The 19,456-nt window shown below is 50.4% G+C and overlaps 1 protein-coding gene across 3 annotated transcripts; it reads left to right on the forward strand.

Moving 5' to 3' along the window:
* Positions 1-18,338, forward strand: LOC144167202 (indolethylamine N-methyltransferase-like). Of its 3 annotated transcripts, none has more exons than XM_077696548.1 (7): positions 1-112; positions 3,232-3,286; positions 4,973-5,113; positions 10,015-10,107; positions 15,583-15,956; positions 16,435-16,626; positions 18,094-18,338. In XM_077696548.1, the coding sequence occupies exons 2-7, from the start codon at positions 3,284-3,286 to the stop codon at positions 18,329-18,331; spliced, it is 1,041 nt and encodes a 346-aa protein (XP_077552674.1). In that variant the 5' UTR covers positions 1-112; positions 3,232-3,283; the 3' UTR covers positions 18,332-18,338. The 3 variants fall into 3 exon arrangements, with proteins under 3 accessions (XP_077552674.1, XP_077552677.1, XP_077552675.1); XM_077696549.1 differs by lacking the exon at positions 1-112 and adding an exon at positions 121-254; XM_077696551.1 differs by lacking the exon at positions 10,015-10,107.
* The last annotated feature ends 1,118 nt before the right edge of the window (positions 18,339-19,456 follow it).

The following is a 19,456-nucleotide window of genomic DNA, read 5'->3' on the forward strand; positions in this document are numbered from 1 at the left end:
GCTCAGCAGCGCCGCCACTGGAGTGGGCGGGGAAGCAGCGGCGCGTGGTCGCTACGGAGCTCGAGGTGTGGGGAACGCCGCCGCTACGCTTGGCCTAGCACCGCCGTCAACCGTGAGTCTGCTGCTTTCACGCGCTCCTGCCGCTGATGGCTGTACCGCACGACTCGCTTCCTGACTAGAGGCGTGTACCGGGGGCTCCTGTGCGCGTGAAGGGCTAGAAGGCGGCGACCTGCGGCGCGGGCCTTTCTCGAGAGGTGGGCGTATTGTGCGGCATCGAACATCGGCTGCGCCGTGCACGTCCGGGAAGCGGTAGCCGCATCTCTTCATCTTCGCGTAGTCGTTGACTGCATAGTTTGCGCAGGGAACTGTTCCGCGTCCCACGAAAAGATAAAACCTGCGCCAAGCCTCATGAATGCCAGCATAGAGAAACGCACCTTCATTTTTTCCCTCTTTGAAGTCCACCAGTGGCCTACGCAAAATACTTCCAGGCCTTACTTATAGAGCACACGACGTTTCCGTCCTTCCGATGTCGGTGAATGCTTCTCGCCGAGTGTCCGTTTCGCTGGACATGCATGTGAACCACGAACACGGGGTTACGTCGAAACCGCGTGGGCGAGTAAAAACGAACCCGGAACCTTGCAAAAGTAACAGCTTCTCTATGCATCTAGCTTACCTGACTTCAATTGTAGGTCGTAGACGAACCGGACATAATAAATGTTCTTTGAACTTTCATTAGGAATTTTCTGGCAGATTTGCGTAATACTTCCTTAAAGCAGAGTTTTTATCCACTCGCGCCAGAAAGAAAGCTTCGCGTGAGCTGCCAGTTGGTCGTAGAAAATTCACAAAAAGTTCAGCAATCTGCACTTAGCCTTATTTAATTAATCGCAAAATTAGTGACAGCGGTGGGAGTGGTTCAATACTTGCTCATAGCGTTCCGCGAATGCCGTGTGTCAGTATAGTCCCGCTTTCCTGCAACAAATAGTGACGAGCACAAGAGATAATCTTTGTGTTAACTTCCGTTCACGTTTCACCAGAGCGGCATTGTTTCGCTTTCATACGGCATTTGTAATAACACGCTTTTTTTTTTGCAAAGTGGCGTTGCCAGCGGGAATACAAAACACAGCCTAATCTTCTGGGCAGTACATTGGGAACGCTATGGGATCGCGCTTTGTTGGTGCTCAAAACGAGATGCATGATATTCTAGGCAAGATAGCGGGACACCAGCGCTGACGAGGTCAGTATCGGAAGATAGGAGAACCGTTTAATATAGGCCGCGAACACCTTAATTTCACAAATAGCCGTAGAAGTAACACGCCGGTTTTTTTTTTTTTTTTTGGTTGACTCTATACGCAGAAGACTTTGAATAGGCACAAGTGACCACGCACGTTTCGTTCAAAATACTTGCACGACGTGTTTACCCTGTAATGCCGCCAAACGCCCCTCGCGTGCCTCGAAAATGTAGGAAGTTGCTGTTTTAAACACTCAACGCGCTACGGTTTCCCGCTCTGGAATTTCTCCCGCGCGTTGCTGATCTCACAGGGAGGGCCTCCTGGTCAGGCATTGCGCAAATACCTTTCGAGAATCGCCTTGAACTTCTGAATTTCGTCGGCAACAGTGCATCAAGAGACCCTTTTTCGCTAAAAAAACTAACTAAAGGTGTAATCATGATGTTGATTATTTTTGTAATGCGAATCATGACTAAACCTTAGAGTTAAACAAGAAAATAGTTGTTGCTAGCGTTGAGTCCGGTGCGCAGATTGCGAATTTAGTTCGTTCGCAAACACGGTGAATCATATGGGATGTGTCATTACCGGTGCACGTTTCTCAGTGTGAATTTGTCACCGAACTACCCGACCCAATTCATTCTAGTCGCTTGTGGCCGGTAAACATGCCACCCAAGCATTCCTGCATGCTTCAGCCTTCACGTTGCATAAGCTACGGCAAGTAAAGTGACAACTACAGTGAACAGCTTAACCGCACTTAACTACACTACTAACAACTATACACACTAGTTCACTGTGAAAACCTAGATTGTCGTTGGGCGTTCATGGCATCGTAGTGACACCTAATTGGGAGCCACGAGTGCTTGGGCTTGAGCTACAGATACCGTAATCTATTTTTTACTACGAAGCTGTTTATCTCTAGCGCGTCTGTGAGTGCCCCGCATGCGTTCTCAGCGGAGAAAGGGGGGCGCCCGACCGCAGAAATGTCCGCGAACAGAAATCAAGTGGGTAAAGAGATGGCGCGCCAAAAAGGCATGCCTTTTCGGCTCGCCATCTCTGCAGTGCGAGCCTAAACTCGGCAGTAGCGAGAGGTGGCCTTACACGGCAGTACACAGCGAATAGATAAAATGGAGCAGAATAACGCAGCCAATTAGGAGCGAGCAGACAAGTAGCGAAATTCACCATCGTCGTGAACTCGTCCATACACGGCGACAGGAACAACCAGCGGCGCAACGCGTACGAGACAGATCGAATTAAGCCACTCGAAAGCGTTGGGGTGGCAAAGCAGAGCTTCTCAAACGGCAAGCTTACACAAAGTCATTCAAGAATGCTAGGCGTAAGCTCAGGTGTTTAACTGGACACTCATGCTTTCGCGTTCACAATTCATAATAAGTGCTTAGGTGTCCTGGGCTTTTCGTTTCGTGAATGTGTCTGACCCAATGAAACCGCGACTGGTTTGCTGGATAAATTATTCGGCCGTTTTCTTCCTTGCGGCGAATCACGAACCGCTATGAAACGCTTCTCAGTCGAGTTTGTTTGGGGGCCTTTTCTATAATTTTGATGCCGCCAACGCGGGCTTTTTGTGGCAGTTTCCCGAATTTAAGTCTCTTTCTTGGGCATTTGCTATCCTACGTTCCGGCTTTCAGTTTTTCCGTTTCGATTCTGATGCGATCGACGTACAGGACTTGCTTTTTGTCGGGTTCAGTTAGGTTGGACTAGTTTGTTAAAGAGGAGCATAATTTAGGCCTGTTTGCCTGTTCAGGTACGTGATAAATTATATGTCTAACTTTTAAAGAAACAGGTTTTGAAACAGTGATGCCGAGTAGTCTAGGACAGCAATGCCTTGCGAGGGCTTGCTGACGTGCACGCTCGATACTGCTGAAGAGTCGGTTTTTAACGCGCCCACTCAGACCTCGTCACCGCCGAAGCAGGATTTCGGAATGCATCCCTGGAATGCGCTTTTAAAATGGCGGGGTGTTTACTATGTGGTTCTTTCCTCCCTTTGCAGGGCTAAGAAGACAAGGCCACCTAAATTCCAGTCGCTAGGCCGGCTCGTCAAAATGGTTTGTACTGATGGCCCATGCCGGCTCCTTTGCCTTTTTACTTTTGCCGGACTCGCCAACTTTATCCAAAAGTAACACAGTAAAAAGTATTACTGTCACGGTTGTTTTATTGGTCAATCGTTTACACCAGAAAGCTTTACTATATTCGCGCCCGCCTTGGGATAGAGACCCGCCTTGGCATACAGTAAGCTAAGCCTTTAGAACTCACGAGTCAATGAACGTTTCAGGCTATAGACGGGTACACGTGAGATGCTAAGGCTAAAAAGGTATTACCGCTGTTTAATAAGCACTGACGTAAGACTTGTGTAACTGACGAGCCTGATTTGGGTCTTCCTGCACACCCGCCGCGGTGGCAGTGGCTAAGGCGTTGGGCTGCTGAGCACGAGGTCGCGGGTTCGATTCCCGGCCGCGGCGGCCGCTTTTAATGGAGGCGAAAAGCAAAAACGCCCGTGTGTACGAGATTACGGCGCACGTTAAAGATCCCCAGGTGGTCAAAATTAATCCGGAGCCCTCCACTACGGCGCGCCTCATCGCCTGCGTTGCGTCGGCGCGTTAAACCCTTCAATCAATCAGGGTCTTTCGGCAGAACGGAAGCCTGCATGGTGGTCAACGCGCTCATGCATAAAGCGGCGTCGTGTCGTCTTTCTTCATTTATCCCTGCTTTTGGGAGCGCTTTGACAACCGGGATGATTGGGTCTTGTGGATGAGACGGTGGATTTGAGCTGTACAAGGAGCATGAGTAAATACGTCGCTACGTAATCTGAAACAGCCGGTGACCTGCGCCTGCCTGGCTGCAGGTCACTGGTTGCTACGGTCTTCCGAAGATTTGGGCGTTTACGTCGCCATTTATGGTGCAAGAGCACACTAATGTGGAGATTGGAAACCATGCCGTTACTCTGGTGAAGGCGGTGTGGAAGGAACTGGGCTATTTTATTTTGGAGAGTAAGGGTAGAAAGTACGTTGTAAGCTGACGTTCTCACGACGCATTACTAGATAATAGACCACAGTGAGGTCGAGTTTAGTTTCAATTCTGAAAGATCCACTAATTTTGATCAGTAGCAATACAGATATTTGAAGTTTTAGTCCAGGGGCTGCTGGAACAACTTTTATGAGAACACTTCGAAACGAAACTGTCTGGTACGTCAGACTGACTAGCAGGCCATTTGTGAACAGAGAAGTGTTCGGAATGGCGTTTAAGGTTCTGGGTGCATCAGGCTTACCAAGGTGAAAAACCGGCAAAACACCCGCACACTTGCTGTGTTCGCCGAGAACGAAATGCAAGACGAGGGGCGCGAAGAGTTTGGTGCTGCGCCTGTTGCTACATGGTCGTGACAGAACGATGAAACCTCGCTTTGGAAGACACGTGCACAAGGAGTGAGATGCACAACACACACACTGCAGTTAGATACAGTATAATCCTATTGAAATGTTCAATACAATGCCATTTTTTATTGTATGGCGCATGCGGTTATTTTTCCTTCAAATCATATGCTTCATTAAACTTTTGTCAGTGCCAGCGTGTGTGTTGTACATTTATGTCCTTGCGTACGCGTATCGGCCGACTCCCGTCGTTCTTCTACACAGGGCGGGAGAGACGTAAAAAAGACGAACTTTAACTTAGAACTGAACTCTCTCTATGGTTTTGTGATTGTTTTGCGATATTGGCCGAACGTGGTCCACCTGCAGGCTTCGCCCCCGCCGCCGCCCGTGTCCCGTCCGCACGAGTCCGAGGGGCGGCTGGCTGCGAAGAGTCCCGATGCGCACATCTCGAACGGCGCCTCCAAGGAGGGCATCCCGGACTACGAGGACTCGCACAACAGCTCTCACGTGAGCATATATCTCTAACTCGGGGGGAGGGGAAGGATTGAGGGTTCGCCTACTAATTTTTCGTTAATAACGAGAAAAAATACCGGGCCGTCTCCACTAACGTTAAACCTGGGGAGGGGCGAAGTATACAGGTGTACGTGTATTTAAGATTGTAAGTCTCTTCTTGCCACAAGGCGCGCGCCTATTGGGCACCGGAGAAGCGCCGGTGGGAGGAGAAATCGTGCGCTTGCTGAGGCGGTGGCGCCCTCTCTTGCGTTAAACCGGATTTAAGCAATTAAATGAGAGACAGACTGGCCGTAAGTTGTCTTCGTGTCACACGCCGCAGCGTGCGTTCCAGCGTGAGGCGTTGGAAAACGAGGGTGCCGGTTTTTTAGTACCGTGAGTACATTAGACGACAGGAGACGCCGACAGACCGAGCCCCTAAGGTGCTTCGCCCCTAAAACAGAAAAAAAACCCCACCTTCTCTTCCTCGTTGCAAAGGGGTTTTTTGTTTCTCTCGCGCGGCGCTAACGAAATTGTACACGGCTTTATCATCAAGTTATTCACTGTAATTTCGGGTGACGTGAAAACTTGGCTTGAGCTCATAATCTGTTCCTTTAATACTCGCGCTAATTATACGAACTTGCTGGTAAAACTCTAAAGGTGCATCTCCCTTATTGTGCACACGAACCCGTAGCTCTCGGCTCTCTGCCGTGCATTAGTTCGATTCCCACTCCCGAGCCTTTTTCGCCTTTTCAGCACCCGTTTTAGGCTTATCCTTCGTGAAGCTTTGGTGAAAATATCCGCCAGTTTTTCCCTCGAATCGCCGGAAAAGTGTAAGGGGTTGCTTGAACAGGAAACGATTATTAGTACCAGCTGCGGCGATCGAACCTCCGTGGCTGGCGGGCGCGCTATCGACCCGGCACCAACGTCGAATTGCCGGCGTACTTGCTTATCGCAAAGAGCTAATAAGTGTTGTGTGCCCAAAGTCGAAGAAATAAAAATTTTCCGCAACTCCCAAGTGGCAATCGCCGCTCTGCTATAAGCCGGTCTCTTTGAAATCGGCTTCACTATCACGCACACATGCACTACTGCCAAGACATTTCCGGGCGTCATATTAGGAGCCTGAAACAAATGTACGAAGGCCGCATGTGGCCTTCTATTCAATACTTTTTCAAGAGCCTGTGTATCTCTATGAAGCAAAAAGTTAGGCTTAGACGCTTAAAGTTATCAAGCGGTGACCATTTGGGAAAGCTTGAGTTCGCCGTATTTGTTCGCACCTGTGGTCAATCATTACATCACGTACACAGGTAGAGGAGGGAACAGGGAGGCTGAACGTCGTGTTCAGTGAGCTCCGAAATGTAAAGATGCCGCGGCGACATCTCACTTGTATCAACGGTCAAGCGAAACAGTAGAGAGTTTTAGCAGTCCGTCTGTTCCGTCGTTTACGTAGTTACTGTGATGACCGGGACCTGACTGCGCCTGCGTGCGCGGAAGGGCGAGGTGGCGCACCCCACCGGGACGAATACACGGGCATGGTGAGGGCCCCGCGGAACTAATCCACCCCACCGCGACGAATGCATGCGCCCAGACGGGTCCCGGTCAACTCGGTAACCACGTACAACACGGAGCATATGGAGTGCTAGAACTCTCTAATGAATTTCCGTGGCGGCGGGCATCTTACTCGGTAACCACGTACAACACGGAGTTCCGTGGCGGCGGCCATCTTAACGCAGCCCACAGTGCTTCGTCAACTGACGAGCAATCGCACTTCCGAGGCCTTGTGAGACCATTTCTCCAAACCGGCCCTCCTCAACTACAAGCGCGGTTACTATATAGGGTACCTCACAGCAGTTATCACTAACAGGACGATCGCGAGGACTTCGGTTCTCGTAATCGTGAATGCTAGGGAATGGGCTCGCATCCCAGCCCTGTCTACGGGACTAGGATCAAACTCGTTGTCGGTGGGATCTTGCGGGCCGCAGTTGGCCTTGCCCACGGAAGGGGCGTACAGGCCATGGCCATGCATCCGCCTGATTGCCAGGCGCTGTCTGCACCGGGAGAGTCTCTTTTGGCTGCGCGGTGAGCAGTTTCTAAGCTCGCCAGCTGGTTGGAGAGGAGGCTGCTCACCGCACCAGTGGTGACATCATAGATAACAATTGACTGCCTGAGACAGGCGGCGCTGGTCTGGCGCCAGACCGGGCTTTCGGGGGCACGGAAGGATGGGAAGCAATTCCTCGCAGGACTCACTTTTTTGCTTGCACAGAGAACCTTTCAAATCAGCCGAAAAGATACGCCTCACAAAGTAGAGTGTCATCAACATGACGTGTGTTGCTTTTTCTACCTAACTAAACAAGGCTTTAAACCTGTCTTAACCCAGAGAAAGGAGGAGAAATCCTGTTCCATCCCCACTAACGTGAAACCTGGGGAGGGGGAAGCATGCAGTGTATAAGTGAATTCTTGGCCTCGTGGCGTTTTTGCCCACGGAGATGAAACCTTCGGGGGTAGAGGTATATAGCTTTGCTGTAAAGGTCTCGTGTCTTTGAAGTATGAAGCGTTCTAGCTCGAGGCGTTGGAAAACGAGTGTCCCGGTGTGTTTGTTTAGTACGCGTTACGTTCTAGCGGGACACTTTGGAAAAAGTGTCCCCGTGTGTTCTTTTAGTACGCGTTACGTTCTAGCGCGGGGCGTTGGAAAACGAGTGTCACGGTGTTTTAGTATCGTGAATACATGAGACGAGATACTACTACGACGATGACAGGAGACGCCGATAGCCCGAGCCCCTAAGGGGCTTCGCGCCTAATATACACCGTATTTCTTTGAAGCCGGTTCACTACCAAACCAAAATGCATTAGTGCAAAGGCATTTTAAAGGGGAGGGGGATTATAAGCAGTTATGGATGTATGAAGGCTCAAGGATGTTATAGTAAACACTTCAATAAACCCCCCGTATCCGAATGAAACAGTCACCGAGCCCCGCCTGCATTGCTCGAACGATATTTTTCGGAGGCACTGTAAGTGCCCCTCGATGAAAATACAATGCCCTGGCGGATTTCATTGATAAGGTTCTTTGTGTGCGGCGAAAGTGACTCATGAATTGTTACAGGCGGATAGATGCGCTTCCTCGCCGAGCACATTCAGTAATCTTTAAACATTTGGTTAGTTCAGTTACCGGTACTCTCCTGCGGAAAATGCGTGCATGCATCACTGCCCCCCCCCCACTTCCTCCCCCTTAAACTACTGACAGCGGTCGCGGTAGATGGAAGCTCGCTGAAGTGTGATGCGACGTCCACGAAGCCGAATATTGTTACCACTGAGCGCGTCCAACGTACGAATAAAGGGATGACGTGTCGCATTGCCCGTTGCTCTTACAGGCAATTTACACCGATGCAAGTGAAACGTGTATTATTTTACCGTAGAAGGCGATGTGTACCATGCTACAGCGGTTATTTTGTGTGCATATGCTGTGTACGTCGAGGAGTTTATAGGAGCATGAAATTCCACCTGAGCGTACATGAAGTCGTAAATTTTGTTCTCGTTCTCAGAGCTTTTAACCTCCTCCTTTGTATCGCCTCGTAGCTTGTCAAAGGTAATTTACCCCAAGCTGACTACATCACTGTGTCTTTGTACACCATATATGAGCCGCCCAGTTTCCACAAGCAACTATGTCAGGTGTGACCAAAAAACTTACACGCGACCCCAGGTAAAAAGCATCCCATCCGTTCCGCAGGCATTGGCTGAATGGGATGGAAGTAAAGTGCTATTTGTTGCCTCATTTGCTGCTTTTATTCAAACGACAAATGTTATTAAGTCGAAGGTTAAAACGAGCCGCTGACCTTTGAAGTATCAGGGGTGAATTATTCTTAGCTTTGAAATACCTGGAGGGAATTCACCATGCGGTTTGGGGTAGTAGTCTTGTATTTGCATACAGCACAGTTGTAAATGTACCTTCAATAAAACAAAATAGGGGACGCACGCCCGAAATATTTAGAAGGAGCACATCTCAGGCTTGCACAGTCGGCCAAATCTTTCACTAGCATGCGCGTTTTCAGTCTTATGACGCTCTTAGGAAGGAAAAGCCTAGAAAACGATGGGCGTGTTTGCAACTTGGCTTCCGTTACACGCCGCTGACGCATGAAAAGTTGCCTCTCCCAAACGCTAGTTAAAGTTTTCGCCGATGGTACATGCAGCAATCAAGAGCGAAGTATTGCAACTGTATCTGATGAGCACAACCCACCCACCAATCCTGGGCATAAATTCCGCTACCCAGGCAGAACGTACGATAAAAAATTACGGATATACGCCTCGAACCTTCTAACAGTGTGAAGACGGAAGACTAGGTGAACCTCCAGTTGTTCCGCTGCTGAATTTCTGTTGGACTTTGCGGCCGCGCCCGTCACCACTGGACGAGCTCACTGGTCCGTATACCTTCCGAAGCTTGTTTCGCTGGCTAGTCATCCCCAGGAGCCTTCTTTTCACCCCTGTCGGTAACTTCATCTATCCAGGAAGCTTGAACTGCACGCGTGGCAGCGGATTACGCTCCTTCGGCTCTGCTGTTTCCTTTTCCCGGCGCGTGATCCAGCGCTCGCGGCCCATGCCTCACGCTGGCGCCTTCCACAACTCCACCTTTTTTGTAGCACCTATTTTATGTACCTAACAACGCGCCTGTTGGAAACATCAAAATCTAAAAGCATTCGACTCAAAACTCTTGCCTCTATCAAGATGCCACTGGGTAGAAAAAAAGTTTAAGTGGCAGTTAATGAAATTTTCAAATCGGAGGCGCAAAGCTTACTTCGTGAAAACGGTGGTAGTGTTTCCGTGGCTCGCTCAGGTTCAGCCGCCTTGCACGTACCATACTTACCGCCCGGTTACTGCCGATGACAGTTTTACTCACGAGGAATGGTTCCGCGTCTTGTGCACTGCAGGCCCAGGCGTACGACTCCCTGGAAGAGTACGAGAGCTACTTCTCCAAAATCGTCATCTCCAACAGCGAGGAAACGCGGCGTTCGGCTAGCGAGGTGAGCCGACCGAAACACGTCCCCACCGCTTTTACGCGTTTCATCCCACCCAAATACAATCACACAACTTTTTTTTAAGTGCAGGAACTTTTGCTCGTCTTCTCGTGGTAGCTCGCTGTAACGGTCGATGTCAAACGACTTCCGGAATCGGGCGGTACCGCGAGATAACGGTCCCAAGTAGAGCCCGACGTTCCGTCGTAGTCGTCCCGCAGAGGCTTCGAAAACAAAGCGGTTTAGCCATAACCGTTCGAAACTCGTGAAACCCTGCGCTGGCGCTTGTCATCTCTCCGCTGTTTAGCGCAAAAAAAAAAAAAAAAAAAAAAAAACTGCAGGTACATTTGACGCAAAATATATGTAATTAACCGGCAGCACCCGCGTTCATTTCGTTCGGAACGCTCGTTGGACTAAAAAGTGGTAGTGCAACGCCGGCGCGTGCAGGAGGAAATGCAAGCGCAAAAATAACAGAACTCCCGCTGGCGCTGTTTCAAGCAGGGGGCGCGCGAGCACTACGGAGGCGGGAAATTTGAATTGCGCTGGGTGGTAGCAGTGAGCGGATAACGGCGCAACAGCCCATAAAGGTGAATCCCTTTCTCTGCACTTCCGTCAGCTTTCACGTTGAGTGGAACGGCTTTAATTTTTTATGGCATTTGGGGTGCACACCCACGGCTTATATGGCTCCACGGGTGTACGAACATATAACGGAGAAATGGTTGTCATTACGCCAATATTTGCGCATCGCAACGCAGCAAGAGAAGCCGAAATTAAAGTGGAGCCGAATCTAAAACGCCGTTCTGGTATTTCCAATTTGTAGCGACGTTGTTAGCCGTCTTCATACAACGCGAATGAAAATGCCGGATGGTTAATTTACCGGTGTTACATTGGCGAAGGCGTCCCCGAACCGACCTCCGTTCAGTGACGTGCTAGCGTGGTGAACGGGCGGGAGCAGAAGAGCTGCCTATGTTCCGGACGATGAAGAGCCCAGAGCAAAAATTGACTGGTTTAATACATGGCGAGAAGAGGACAGCGATGACTCAGGAGCAGCCCCCTTGCGTGCTTAAAGCATGACAGTCAAACGGGAAGAGCAACGCTCTTCCCGTTTGACTGTCAGCCCGCCATAAGAACTGCTAGATTCTCGTACAAAGAAAGACCCTTCCAACGTGTTCCCGAAAAGTACAAATATACAAAACACTCGCCACAATTCCCGGGATGCGTTCACATAAGCTGGTGTATGCTGTGCCGGAGAGAGGGAGGGAAAGGAGGGGACCATCGGATGCCAGATCAAACACACACACACAAAAGCACTCTTACAGAGCTGGAGAGGCGATGAGTCAGACGCCGCCGCCATCAACGGCTGCTCGAGAGGGTTCTGGCCGCGCCGTATTTTCGAAGTCGCATGATCGCTGCAAGTGTCTTGTTCCTCTCAGAATCAGTGCTCTGCGGGAAAGCATCTAGGCGCGTTGTGTGCTGTCAAAGCCCGCGCACCGCGTCAACACACGCACACACAGTCGATTCGTAACACCGTAGGACAAAGATGTCGCCACACCTTAGTCTAAAGACGCCATCAATTGACCCACGCGAAGCCTGATGTTCGTAAATTTTGGCTGCCTTCGGCCGTTTGCAAATGCACGGTCTGTCGTTCGTTAACGTCAAAGCGTTATCATTATCATGTACAACTCAAGAACGACCACGGAAGTCTCTCCTGTGATTCATCACGGCATCCGGCTGTTTCTCCGCGCGGCGCGAGGAGCTTGCTACTGCGAGTATTTTGAACGTGACACGAGTTGTTTTCATGATTTTTCGTAGTTAATCTTTTTGTAAACTACAGCAGCGACGACAAACTAGGCGAGACAGAGGAGGAGTAGTCACGAATTAAGCGCAATATCCTTTCAAACACGCGGACATGGTGGCTTCAGGTTCTGTCGCTCCGGCGGAGTGATACACTACAAGTTATGAACGTGTACTCGTGTAGGCTAGCATTCTGTAACTCCAACGTGCTGACCAGCCATTCCAGAAAGACGCCATAATACCAAAGGGCCTCTCCCACAGGAAGTGATGCCAGTGCAAATATTACGTCACCGAAAATTAAAAACGAAAAACAGTGTCGTTGATTCCTCTGCCACAGGAATAGATAAAACACGAAAGTGAAATGTGCAGCGAAATCTGCACCTGAGCATGATTTGCGGGTAACCGGCTGTCTTGTGGGTATGCTTGGCGATCGACATTCTACTGCCGGGTCGCGCCGGCAAAGGTGTACTAGCGTCATTTCTATTACGAATATTTCGTCACTGAAATCTTGGTGTATCCCGGCATAAAACACTTTCGTGTTAAAATATAAAACCCGAAAACGAATCACCCTCAGTATAACGTACTCTTTAGTAATAAAGGTTGCTTCCCCGCAAGAAGACCCTGTGTGCAGGGGTGCGCCCTTTACAGGCCCGCTTGCTTCATTTTACTGTCGTCATTTCCGTGACGGATATGACTTCAGTGAAATCTTCGTGTATTCCTGAACAGAGCACTTTTGTGTTAAAAAAATGGCTCCAATCAACGCTGTGAAGGTGGTTGGAAAGCAAAGTTTTAAACGACACCTACAACAATTGGCCATGCGGCGTCACTTGAAATCACACACGTGGCTCTACAAAGAGTGAAACCAGTGATTATGCTAGCCGTAACCTGCAATTCGCGGGAACGGCGTCCCGAACGCAGCAGCGTCGGCCGCGGCCGGCCGGGCTAGAGCGGCGGACGCCGCCGCTGTAGCCCAGCCGTGCGTCGGGAGAAAGGAAACAGAGAAGAGCGTCTTTCGAAGGGTGATACAGCGGAACCTAGACATGATGTGCTATCTCGGGGCTACACCACCGCGTGACACAAGCGCAGACACCGAAACAATTCGGGATGTGACCTTAGTGATTCCCATTTATGCCGATTAAAACTAGTTAGTTTAATGAGTTTGAGAATTGCGAGAAAGCTGACGGATATTTCATGTGCAGCTTTCCCGCTCATGGCAGTCCTTTCAACAGTGATTACTCTGCAATTTTTTAGTGAAATGACAAGTTCTTTTGCACAGCTAATATTTGTGGTGAATACTTGCTTTGTGTACAGTTTCAAGTCGCGCACGTTGCGTGACTGAGTTCCTGAGCCATGGGAACTATCCCATAGAAATGCATGGGGAGTTAGATTTGACAGCGAATTACACAAAAAATAGTCAGAAACCTGAAATGTTCTTTTAGCGTTTTAATCTTCACGTTGGCTTCTAGCTTTATGCCAAATATCATTTTCTTAAAGTGGTTTTGCTAGGTTCCCGAGAGGTCGTAATTTTGAGCGATAAAGCTGGGTATGTCATAATCGCTATTTATTAGAACCAGTTGCTCCTTTCGTTTTTAACACGAAAGTGCTTTATGCCGGGGTACACAGATCTAACTGACGTCATCTCCGTCACGGAAATGACATCGCCAGAGCAACTTCGATTCACACGGCGGCGCCGGGATTAGAGCCACGAACTCTTTCGCAGCAACGGGAGGGGTGAAACGCACTCCCGACTGCGCTATGAACAGACGCGCGAATAGGACGACAAACGCGCCTTATAGCTTTCCTTTCAAATGGTGCCGCCATCTAGGAGAGGCGAAGCAAGTAGTGCATCATGACGCTATCGAGCGCCGACAGTTGGCGCCTCGTTGGCTGCGCTTACGTGTGCGGGGGACGCGCAGCGGAAGCTGCGGAGAAGCCGACTTACGGATGTCGCGCTCTTGACACAGTCCGCGCTTCTTTCGCTGCAGCGGACCGTGTGTTCACCAAACGATTCGCTGGCAACCTGTTTGGCTTCGTTCGCACTGACGGTTTGTGAGCGCCTGTGGTTTAAGTCGGATTTACGCAATGCTCCAACGCGTGCAATACAGTGTCTAACGTTGATGCGTCTAACGGTGCCATACCGATGAAATATAAATAGCGACGTGCAAGTTCATATCGATGCACAATAAACATTCATCTGCTCCTGTGAAGGCATATTTTACTTTCGTGTTTTACCGGTTCCTATGGAAGAGGGAACAACCGCATTTTTTTGTTATACCTCTTGAAGCACAACCTTATTGGTATTCACCAATTTAGGAAACGGCGTCCCATTCGCGGCAAGCAGTGCGGAAAAAGGTAGCGTTTCTCTAGCAGCCAGATGTCTCTATGTGGTCTCTACATTTTCTTTTCCCGTTCTGCAAACGAATCCTTAACGTATCTTTGTCGTAAGAACACTTTGTTCTGTCGGGTCCGAATTACCCAGGAGGTGCTGTCGAACAAGTTTATAAAGCCGTGTGAAGGTAGGGCGCAATGAACGCGAAGCTGCGCCAAAAACAGACCCTGAAGAACCTTCGCTAAAGCAGACGACAAAGCCGTCTTGCCGACGCACCCACCGGTGTGAGCGCGCGGGGAACCCTGGGTAACCATTCGCCGCGCCATATACACTGGGCTCCGTGAGTGAAAACCGCCCTCTCTCCTCCTCAGCCGCGTCGGGAGTTTCTCGTCGCGGACGCCACGAAGGAACCCTTGGCTGGTAGACGTAGAAAGCTTTGCTTAAAAAAAAAAGCAGTGGCAGGGATGGTAAACCAATTCACGGACGCGCGATGACAGTCTAGTGACCTAACCACCACTCTATGAAGCCACTCCGAACACGGCGTTCGAAGTATGACCAAAAAGGTATCAAGAAACGCCGAACAGGGCGTAAGCACGACAGTACAGTGTAAAAGCTAGTGAGGACACGTAATTTCAGTACGAGTCGCTCCTGCGCAGTGAAGGCCAACGGCATGGCCGAGTTCCTCGAGCCGAGGTTCAGAATCGTGTAGATAACTCATCCTGTGGCGCAGCAGTCACTAGTGAATTAGATGCTTCTGTAAAAGTTGCATAGACGGCTCTGCAGGGAGTCAGGACGCTCTCCACGGCGCACCCCAGCATGTAGAAACATTACTCGAAAAGCACGTCACCGTACGCTGACAAGTGCTGCAAGGTAGCACAAGTATCGAAGAGCAGCTCTCGCGCCCACATCTTGAGTCATACAAGCGTAGATGCCATCTTGCAAATTGTTTAGAAATGCATTTGTTTCATGCCTAAAAAATCAATTAATTCAGACAAGAGCATGGAGGAAGCCGTTGTTGAGAAAAACTGCGAAGTGTTTATTCGAAAATCGCACTTTCTTGAGGAATTCCATAGCTCACTTCCTATTGGCGGCTCCTAGATAATGTTCAAAGCTCGTGTTCAAAGCAGACAGCCGCTGCTTTAAATTGTGAGAATAACCCCACCTGCGCAGGCAAACGCATCCGACATAAAGAGAAACAGTGCTTGTACAATCTCTACGAAGCCACTTCTTGTACGAGTGACCAAACTTCAAAGGCCGCCGTGCGGATGTCAAGATAAAGGCGTGTTCAGTCGTTCAGCAAGTCATGCTGGCTAAGCGGGTTGCAGCGCGTAAGCCCGACGGTGGGGGGCGTGCGTATGCAGGACATGAACAAGGACGAGGAGGAAGACGAGGAGGAGCGGCTGATCCCCATCGACCGCCTGCGCGAGTTCCTGGACCCGGGCGTGCTGAGCGGCTCGGTGTACCCGTCGCACGTGCCCGAGCTGCGCCTGCTGGCCGAGGAGGCGCACAGCTGGCTGCGCCGCGGCACCGTGGGCGGCCGCGTGGGCCTGGACCTCGGCTGCGGGCCCATGGTGCAGTTCCCCCTGCTGCTGAGCGCCCGGCTCGAGCGCCTCGTCATGGCGCACTTCCTGGACCAGACGCGCGCCCTCCTGCAGACATGGCTGCGCGACGACAGGGACAACTCGCTCAACCTCAACGCCACGCTCGCCGCGGTCGCCCAGATGGCCGGAAAGACGTGAGAGCGACGCTGTCTGACAACGGGGGAAGGGTTAACAGACATTACAGACCGAATGATGACACCTAAAAGCGATTTTGGAAACTGCTCAGCCTGTGTAATACCCGGGTTTCGGTTTCGCTTTCGGTGGTTGTACCACCAGGGGGCGAAGCCGGAGTCATTTTTTTCGATTGAGTTTCACACTAATATATATTATTATAAAGCTATGATTTATTCAGTCTAACGTCACATACGTATATACCCTTGGGTTAGCTCCGTGGTGGTAGAACCACCGACATCGAAACCGAAACCGAAACCCCGGGTACTACAGCCTGCAAGCAGTTTCTTATAGGATGCCAAAGAGTGCATGACAAGTTCTCTGGAAATGTCCCGCGCCAGACCCGTGGCTCCCGGGAGACCTCGCTTTAAAAGTGACGCCTTCCTATACATGAGTGTGCATCGCATGGAGCCTGTCGCTTTCGTTCCCTGCACGGCGCAGGCCCTTGCAGCTGAAGGAGCAGCTTCGGGGCCGCGTGGACGACGTGGTGTCGGTGGACCTGTTCAACCGCGAGCGCGGCAAGTTCCTGCCCGAGAAGCACGACCGTGAGGGCACCTACGACGTGGTGGTCACCTCCATGCTCCTGGAGGCCGTCATCCAGGACCTGGACACCTACGCCGGCATCATCAAAAGGTCGGCCTCGGTTCTCCAATCATCCTCTGCTCGTTCATGCATCCCGCATTCGCGAAAGCTAACGTGGCAGCACGAACACGCGCAAGAGAAAAGTAAATACGGCAACTTGTCAGCAGCGGTTACTCTGAAAGCTCGGCCAGGTTTCCAGATTTGGTATGCCTATCTCCTACCGAACTAAAATCCCGAGCCATCTCTACTAACGTGAATCCTCGAGAGGGGCGAAGCATGCAGTATATAAGTGTATTCTTGGCGCCTTGGCGGTTTTGCCAACGGAGATAAAACATTTGGAGGGTAGAGGTTATACAGCTTTGCTGTAAGAGTCTCTTGTTGAAGAACGAAGCTCTCTAGCGCGAGGCGTAAACGAGTGTCCCGGTGTTTTTTAGTGCCCGTTACGTTCTAGCGTGAGGCGTAAATGAGTTTCCCGATTTTTTAGTACCGTGACTACATGAGACAACGATGATGACGAAGACGACAGGAGACGCCAACAGCCCCAGCCCCTAAGGAGCTTCGCCCTTAAAAAATAACATGCTATTGTTGCCTCTGTATAGAATTGGCTTCATAGGGCTGGAAGCCATTACCCAGATTTACGGCAATGAACTAATAGTGTAGACAGTTGGGGACGTTGCAAAATGAGTGTAGACTACTACCTCTGGCGCACAAGTAGCGACGGCGAATCAGATGATAGCGGCACTGGACGGAGGGAATGATACCAGCCACATCCACTTCTGGCTGCGCAAAGGATTGCCGATCGCGGCATCCGGCAACAGATGGCGCTTGCTTAACTTATGCCAACTGCTTGTGACGTCATCTGGCCGCCCTAGGAAGCGAAGTTTCCCCTTCCGTCTTGTTCTTGCTCCGTGAATTTGGGACGAAAGCAGCGTTGATTTGCATAGGGTGGGGGCATGGGAATCATTACTGATGCCATCACGAAGAACTATGAACTCTAATGTGACCCTTCCCTAAAGCAAGCTGAGGATGATGAGATGCAAGATGAGGAACCGGACGATTATCGGACTCCCTAGAAATGCTGCTCCTCGTGAGTACCATACTTAATATAACCAGAAGAATACAACTAAAGTAGAACCAACCAAAGTAGCAGGATCCTCGTGCTCTGATGCTGCTCATTAACAATTCCGTAGGACGCGTGATGTGGCATCTTGTTCCTCTTAACGGTCTCAAATCTACGTTACGCATGAAACCTCCAGGAATTCACTAGTAAGGTTTGTGGTGTTCACTTGTTGGCTGAAATATCGGTAAAGTTGACGCTCGTACACAGGGGCATTTTTTTGGCAGCCATGACGCTCTGTAATAAGTTAATCTCCAACACTCTTAGTTGTTGCTTCGGCATTGCGTAGTCGTCTCGCTAAAAGGGACGAGAAATGACCCGCTCATTTTCCAGTCGGTGTGAAGATAGCGCTTAAAAGAGTGTGAAGAAGGGATAGAAGGGCATGCATTGCGCATGCGCAGGGTGCACGGCCTCCTGCGGCGCCGGGGCCACCTCCTGATGAACGGCGTGCTGGGCATGACGTACTGGGACATGCGCGCCGGCAAATTCAACTGCGTCACCCTGTCCAAGGAGAGCGTCGAGAAGGTGCTGCACGACGCGGGCTTCCTGGACCTCGAGTGGACCATCGTGGACCGAGAGTACTACCACTCGGTCAGCGACTACACCAAGGCCTTCCTCGTACTCGCGCGCAAGCCCTGAACGGCCAATAAAAAGAGCGAGTCCCGCCCCCTTCTTCGGGTCTCCTGCCAGAAGACTGGCCAGGAGCATGGCGCGTTGATTCTACCGTGCCATTTCGAGCTCAAGGCCTTTTCACATTGCGGCGAATAGCTGCGCAATTAATATCAGTAGATGGCTAGTAGGACCTGGCCGGAATGTTTCCAACACTGAGACGGACGCCAGGGAGCACTTTAGCATCAAGAAGTTTTAATGGGTGTAGAGGAAGGAGAAGGCCATTAGCTCGTTCGAGGACCGAAGCGGCTAATAATGGACGCGGGTAGCGCAGGACACCAGCAGGCGGAGGTCAGTGGAGAGGCCTTCGTCCTGCGGAGGACTTAAATAGGCTATTGCTGCTGCTGCTGATGATGATGAAGTTTAAAAATGAGAAACCATTTTACATATGTACTGCTTTCATAGCTGTACAAGCATGTATATACGCCAAGTAGCTTGTGGGACGAGATTTGGCAATTCAAATTCCTGCAGCATACTCAACGGAATATCGGGAACATTCGCTTCTTGGCCTTGAGTCAGGCTAAGTGGTAGTTACTGGTTTGTTGTGACATCATCCCAAGGGGCATTACAAGCTCCTCTGTTGCAAAGAACCCAGCGCCCTGCATTCGTCTATACGTCTTTTAAGCTCGTGGTTCACGCGTTCGAAAACCATGCGGAAGTAAGAGAGCAAAATGACTGTTTTATTTCAAGATGGAAAACAGCGAGTAAAGGACGGTATTGTGAAGACAGACAAGACGGGCACAGTTGTTATAAACCCTGTAGATCCTTTCGACGTAGGCACCCGAAGGCAAGACGATGAGCCCTCCGTTCTTGCCGGCTTGGTGCAACACTAGCTCAGTGCCGGTCTTATAGTTCGCCAAAGTCCGATCGCACAGGGAGCCGTCAAGAAGGGGCCGCCTATTTTCACCGAACGCCCCCCCCCCCTCCCTTCCCCCACTTCAGTCCTTCAAAATAAGAGACTTCAGCTAGCTGCTTCAGCGGTGCACTTTGAAGTGAAGAAGAAGAAGCGTATGTCCAAATCATTCCAAATTGTCAAGTCTATACTGAAAAACATGAACAAACAATTTTCCACCCATAGCGAGGGTGGGAATTAAG

The sequence above is a fragment of the Haemaphysalis longicornis genome, unplaced genomic scaffold, assembly GCF_048455015.1.
Source record: "Haemaphysalis longicornis isolate Haplotype H1 unplaced genomic scaffold, Haemaphysalis longicornis Haplotype H1 scaffold_2, whole genome shotgun sequence".
NCBI classification, from domain to species: Eukaryota; Metazoa; Arthropoda; class Arachnida; order Ixodida; family Ixodidae; genus Haemaphysalis; species Haemaphysalis longicornis.